This window comes from Trichoderma virens (assembly GCF_000170995.1).
Source record: "Trichoderma virens Gv29-8 chromosome Unknown TRIVIscaffold_5, whole genome shotgun sequence".
NCBI lineage: Eukaryota > Fungi > Ascomycota > Sordariomycetes > Hypocreales > Hypocreaceae > Trichoderma > Trichoderma virens.
This window is the reverse complement of record NW_014013744.1, coordinates 642,677-648,676: the sequence shown is the minus strand read 5'-3', so window position 1 is coordinate 648,676 and position 6,000 is coordinate 642,677. Positions and strand designations below refer to the sequence as shown.

The 6,000-nt window shown below is 53.6% G+C and overlaps 3 protein-coding genes across 3 annotated transcripts; 2 read left to right on the top strand and 1 right to left on the bottom strand.

The window, feature by feature from the left end:
• On the top strand, window positions 1–1,017 carry TRIVIDRAFT_15801 (uncharacterized protein; the record flags this gene model as incomplete). The annotated part of the gene is made up of 1 exon (XM_014101957.1): window positions 1–1,017. A coding segment is annotated over one exon (1,017 nt), but the record flags the coding sequence as incomplete, so codon positions are not given.
• Window positions 1,018–2,319: 1,302 nt separating this feature from the next.
• On the bottom strand, window positions 2,320–3,125 carry TRIVIDRAFT_169123 (uncharacterized protein; the record flags this gene model as incomplete). Its single annotated transcript, XM_014102178.1, has 2 exons — window positions 2,320–2,557; window positions 2,668–3,125. Coding segments are annotated over 2 exons (489 nt in total), but the record flags the coding sequence as incomplete, so codon positions are not given.
• Window positions 3,126–3,683: 558 nt separating this feature from the next.
• TRIVIDRAFT_64132 (uncharacterized protein) lies at window positions 3,684–4,100 on the top strand (the record flags this gene model as incomplete). Its single annotated transcript, XM_014102177.1, has 1 exon — window positions 3,684–4,100. One exon carries the CDS (start codon window positions 3,684–3,686, stop codon window positions 4,098–4,100), a length of 417 nt encoding a protein of 138 aa, XP_013957652.1.
• Between the last annotated feature and the right edge of the window lie 1,900 nt (window positions 4,101–6,000).

Genomic DNA, 6,000 nt, shown 5'->3' with positions numbered 1-6,000 from the left:
ATGGCGTCGTCATCGAACCCCTTCCGCAAGAGTGCGACGCAGCACCCAGAGAACCGCTTCCCTCCAATCGACTCTATAGATGCCGCCCAGCTGTTCCCGCCTCCGAAAACGAGCTTCCGCGACGAAAACGTGCCTCCCGCTGCGCAGTCTGCGGCCATTGATGCGAGCAAGGCAAAGGTCGTCAAGAAGGTCCGCGTTCTGTCACCGCCTCCCCGGTCGCCCGACTCTCCAGAGTGGACGGCTAGCTACTTTGGCTCTGCTGCCCAGACTTATGCACAGGAGCAGGATCCCTTCAACAACGTCGACAACGACTGGGACGATGCTACCGCTACCCCACCTCCTCAGCCGGCTCTTCCGCAGGGGCGGCAGCCGTTGACGACGGCGGACATGCAGAGGCCGGTGCAGACGGTCGCCAATCCATTCAGCAAGAAGAAGACGCAGGACGCTGAGAATCATACGGAGCTAAAGGAGGATGTACGAAAGGAGGGCGAGGTGTTGAAGGCGGCGCAGTCTGCGAGGCGGTCCCTGAATGTGGATTCATTCAAACGACTGCTGATGACGGGAGCAACGAGCCCACCCAGCTCTCCGCTTCCAACAGACTCTTTCGACAATAACCAGGCGGATCCCCCCAAGCCTGCGCAAGAGGCTTCAGCTGCCACCCCTATCAACAAGGAGAAAAAAGCTCCTCCACCTCCTCCGAGCTCCCGGCACGGCAAGGTGATCAAACCCGGGCAGAGTGTCACTAGCACCGAGAGCACTGTCACTAGCCCGAGAGAAAAACCAGCCGAGCCAGCGGTATCTCAAAATGAACCACTACCCCGGCCTGTGTTGTCTCGAGAAAGCTCGGCTAGCAGTAGCTCCTCAGTAGAGGATGTGCCTGTTGAGATGGATACTCATCCTCCCGCACTTACAGCTAGCCCGGATCAAATAGATACTTCTATATCACCACCCAACAATGCCAAGAAGCCTGTACCAGCCCCGCCACCGAGAAGGCAACCTCGAGTCGAGGTGAAGACAAATGCGCTGGATTCGAAAGAAAATGAACCGCCGCCACGGACATCAATGGAATCGATTCCATCCAGAGCAAACAGCGTTCGCCACAGTGTAAATGCGCCGGCCCCTCCACCGCCTCGGAGGACTACCTCAGGCTCCAGGCAACCAAGCACTCCTCAATCTTCCACCTTCATTCATCCTCCCGACTTCGACACTCCAAGAACGTCAATGGACTCGGCAACGAGACCCATGGCTCCTCCTCCACCTCCCACTCGCAATCCATCCACCCGCCGCCCTCAGAGCTTGTACGGCCTAGAATCCACCCATCGACGAGCCTTGGCTGAGATCAAGCCGCGAGACGTGGTGGCCCCCCCTCCACCGCCCTCAAGGATACGAGGCAGCAGCCAGAGCAGTGCGGACGGACCATCCGGACGGGCAAGCCTGGACTCGGCAAGGAAACCGAGGTCATCTGCAGACGAGTTTGGTAATCTCGACGCACAATACGGTGGCCAAAGTGTGGACATTCTCGCCGACCTTGAATCACTACAGAGGGAAGTGGATGCCTTGCGGGGGAGGATGAGTTGACGTGGGAAAAAAAAAAAGCAACCTTTTTTTCATGCCTTATCTGTGGATATACACAATGGGTTTTGGAGAAGGAGGGTGGGGATGTAAAGATGATACCAGAGGGGATTCACATTAGAGGAGTGAGACGGAAGGGAAATGACATTCTATGGAGTCCGCTGTATAGTATATATGGGAGGCGTTGATTATTCTTCGTTTATTTCAAAGCTTGGGTATGCCGATATGAAGTTTTGTGTTTTTTTTTCTAAACCTCGTGTTTCTTTTTGTGTATACAGAATAGCGTCGGGACTGTGGTACGCCCAAGTTGTAGCATTGACGTGGCTGTTTTTTTTTTCTATTGTAGTGTGAATAGGTACATTGTGAAAATCTCTATTTAGTTAGATTTTGATTTGCCGTGGGGTGATTGATGTCTTCATTGATGTAGATGCCGTACTATTATTCCCTTTACCCTAAGAATGCGGCTGTCTAGATGGCGCCCCTTTACGTCCCAATAAACGCCGAACAATGCACGCTGCTACTCCTTCAAACAAGCATTATACATCCCAAGTAACCTCCCGTCTTGACTGCTAATTCCCGTCTATATATACATTCCTCTTGCTGGAGTTTTCTGCTCTATGACGAAGTCTTTATCCGTTCCATTTCGTATTCTCCCGCCGCACTTGATCCGCCCAAGCCCTCTTCAACGTCGGGAGGCAATGCATCCTCTCTTGCGCCGGAGCCCCTGTTGGAAGGGCCGGACGTGCCAGATCCGAGGATCCTGCCGCCGAGGAAGAAGACGGGCTGGAGCTCGCGGTAGCGGCATCCCCACATGCCCAGGCCGACGGCGGTCGCGGAGGAGATGGCCATGGTGAGCCACCACATGGAATTGCGGGGAAGAGAGCGCGTGTAGAGGCATGTGAAGAGGAGGTGGAGGAAGTGGATGGTGAGGGCGAAGTCGGGGACGAGTTTGCTGCGCGCGACGAGGATGACCATGGCGACGGACCTAATGACGGGAACCAATGTTAGTATTTATTTCTCTGCAAATGAAGCGGCGAGAAGGAAATAGAAAAGGGGGTGTGCTGATGAGCGTTTGGAGGGAAAGGGCGAGCGCACATGCAGAATCCTCCGTTGAGGAGCCAGACAAAGGCCATGAGCCATCCTTGGGTTGTGTCGCCACGCACGCGGTCCCAGCCGAGAATCAGGTCGAAGTTAAAGGACATGCCGGCGACCAGCGTGGTGAAGAGCATGAGGACGAGGGCGGCGAGGTAGTAGAGTGCCTGCAGGATGGCTATCTGGGAGGCGATCTTGAGAGGCGGCAGTTCGGTGAGGGCGCCGGCGCGAGGGGGTCTGCGACGGCGAGCCATTGCGATTTTGGGGAGATGTAGATTGGAGGATAGAGTATAGGGAGTCGGTCGCTTCGAATAATTGAGGGTATGAGTGAGGTCTATCTATGGGCGCTCGGAGATGCAAGTCGGATGGATGGGGCGACCTGGTGTTTCGTCGTGCATCGGTTCGGGACTCGCTGCTTTAGTCCATGTTGAGGCGGTGTCAATAGCGAATGGAATTCTGGATGCTGATATAGGCGAGTGAGGCCGCCGCAAGCATCTGCTGTTTTGGCGCGAAACAGATGCGGGTGCAGACGCTGGTGATGGCACAAGACAGATGAGAAGGGAGTTGCAGCAATGATGCTTGTGCATGACACGCCCGACAGGTGACAGCTTGCCTGCAGGCCGTCCTGCGCTAGGCTGCATCAGAGCTGTTGCGCCTGACCGCCCGCGGGATTCTGCCGGTCTTTTGATCGTCATACTTGGATGGGTGCCGAATATTAGCACATGGACCAGCTAACCTCATAGCAGCTCACACGTTGTTTCGGTTACAGCCAACTTGGATTACCAGGACTGAGAGCATCTCATTTCAATTCAATTACAAACCACTGGCGAATGACTGGTGTTTCTAATTGCTGGATGAGTACATGAGATATCAACCTCAGCAGTAGCACAATACTGGTACCCCTCCCACCGGAGCAGCAGCGCGCAAAGCCTGGTCTCGACACAAGCCCCTCGCTGCTAGACTCTCTCCCCAGCGGATATACCTGTCAATTTCACATATACACATTCTCCCGAGCAAACATGGGCTGGTGGCCGTTTTCCGCAGACACCCGCGCCGACGCCATCCGCAGTGGCAACGCCATTCCCAACCGCGAGGAGCGCGCCATCTGCTGGGCCTCACGAGACGCCTACTTTGCCTGTCTGGACGCCAACAACATCATTGATGCGAACAAGGACGCTTCCGCCGCCGCCAAGGCGTGCCCCAAGCAGTCTGCCGATTTCGAGCGTGACTGCGCCGCCGCGTGGGTCAAGTACTTTAAGCAGTGGCGCGTAGCGGATCTGCAGAAGAAGAAGAGGCTGGAGGAGCTGCGCAAGCAGGGCGCTGTCGAGATGGAGGTTGCTACTAGCTTTGCGCCAGAGGGGGGTGCTGGGGAGAAGGGCAAGGGCAAGGGCAAGGGCGATATCCAGGAGATGTTGGATCGGAAGAGAGGGAGGTGAATGGGAATGACACTTGTACGGTCACGTTTTAGTGATGCGGGATGCAGGTGGCATAAATCCATGTTTGATATAGATGCCGGCGTGTACAACAGTTGTATATTTATGATGGATATTGGAAACTAGGTAGGGCAGCATACAATGATGGACTCACTCTTCTCTTTTGGAGATGTATAGATGGCACGAATTCAGCTCAAAATAAATACAATGGTGGTTTCTTGGAATTTTCTTCGTTCTGGGTTTGCATGAAACAGCGAAATGAGAGCCAGAGAAGCCCTGTAGCAGGAAAGTGAAAGAAAAGATGTAAGAAAAGACGACGAATGATAGATAAATAAATTGAATGAATGACGGATGGCCAGGATATACAAGTGAATGAAATAGACAAAAAAGACAAAAAGAGGTTGCGAGTCTATGACTCGCATCACACATATGGACGAACGGGGAATCGAACCCCGGACCTTTCCCAGGCGGTCGGCAACTCGGAGGTTGCGCTATGCTAAGGGAAAATTATACCACTAAACCATCCGCCCATTTGACTCGTGATGCCAGAATTGAGGCCCTGAGATTACCTAAGACGGTAGCAAAATCTGGTGAGACAGGCGACTCGAGATGGTTTGCAGAGGTTGTCCAGGGGATTCAATAGCCAGAGTGTAGGCATCTGGATAGTTGTATGAATATGTCATGTTGAATGCACCGACAGCATGCACTTGGCCTCGGATCTCTCGTCTATGGTGTATTGGCTAGGCAAGCGATTGTAGATTTAGCCAGGGCCGAATCCTTGGCCTCGGTAGCCTCCGTGGCCTGCTTGGTGCTAATGCGGGAGTTTGGCCGCCATCGTGGCCTTGCATGCTACCCTGGAACTATTCATGTTTTTTTCACGGCTGCGCATCCTCATACTGCATGGCGGGGCTGCGTTGACAATTTTGAGAATATTGAGAATATTGTGATAGAAAAAGGTAAATCTAAATCTTACAGTCTGGAAGGTGTATCCATATTTGGACCTCCGCGTCATTGAGGCTGTTTGTTAATACGAGGAGGGGCTATAACATCAAATGCTGCAACACGATGCACAGACCTAAATGTCATGGTGTTTTTAGCATCATCAGGTGGCAAAACGACCAAGCTAACATGCACCTCACGCTTATTCCCGCACGGATCCAGCAGCATCGCTTCTGGGCCTCGCTTGAGGATGCCAAATTCACTCAAGGACGACTGCCAAGGCTAATCCATACGAGTACGAGTATATGCATCTAATATTCAAAGTGAATGCCAAACATGAAGCCAAATTACATGCATACGATACTCCGTACATGCTCCCCACCAACGGCCAAGAGTTGCAGTATTATGAAAAGCCCATCACAATCTCACTCCCCCCTGTCACCAGGCCGTATTCTCTCTGCATGCTTCGCCATTAGCGCCCTCCTTGCGTTTCACGGCTCAGCTCTGCCTGTTTCATGAAACATCCCCCCTCTAGTGCTTTGGCCTCCAGACGCTGCGATTGGAGCGTCGCCGGCGCATCCCTGTGTCCCTTTTGTCCATCGAAAGGGAGCCAATCTCTAGCCGCGCCTTGGGTGGGCGAGCAACAGCTGTTTGGCGGCCGATCGTGAGTGGTGCCTTGGTTGGCCAGGGGTCAGCAGAGTTGGTCGCATTTGAGCCTCGTCCAATCAAGCCTGACGCCTCGGGGCGCGATTGTTAGCCCGTGCGCAACCCCTGGAGCCCGTGATTCACGATCCCTCAATGAGGGCGTCGTACAAAAGGGTCATGATTCGGGCTTCAGGGCGTTTATTCTCGCTCTACGACCACGGATTCTGTCCTCCTCCTCATTCATTTCTTGCGTCGCTGGCTGGCACTGCTTCACTCCTTTCTGCAGCGTTCAACTCTTTGTTACGCGTCCCATTCACTT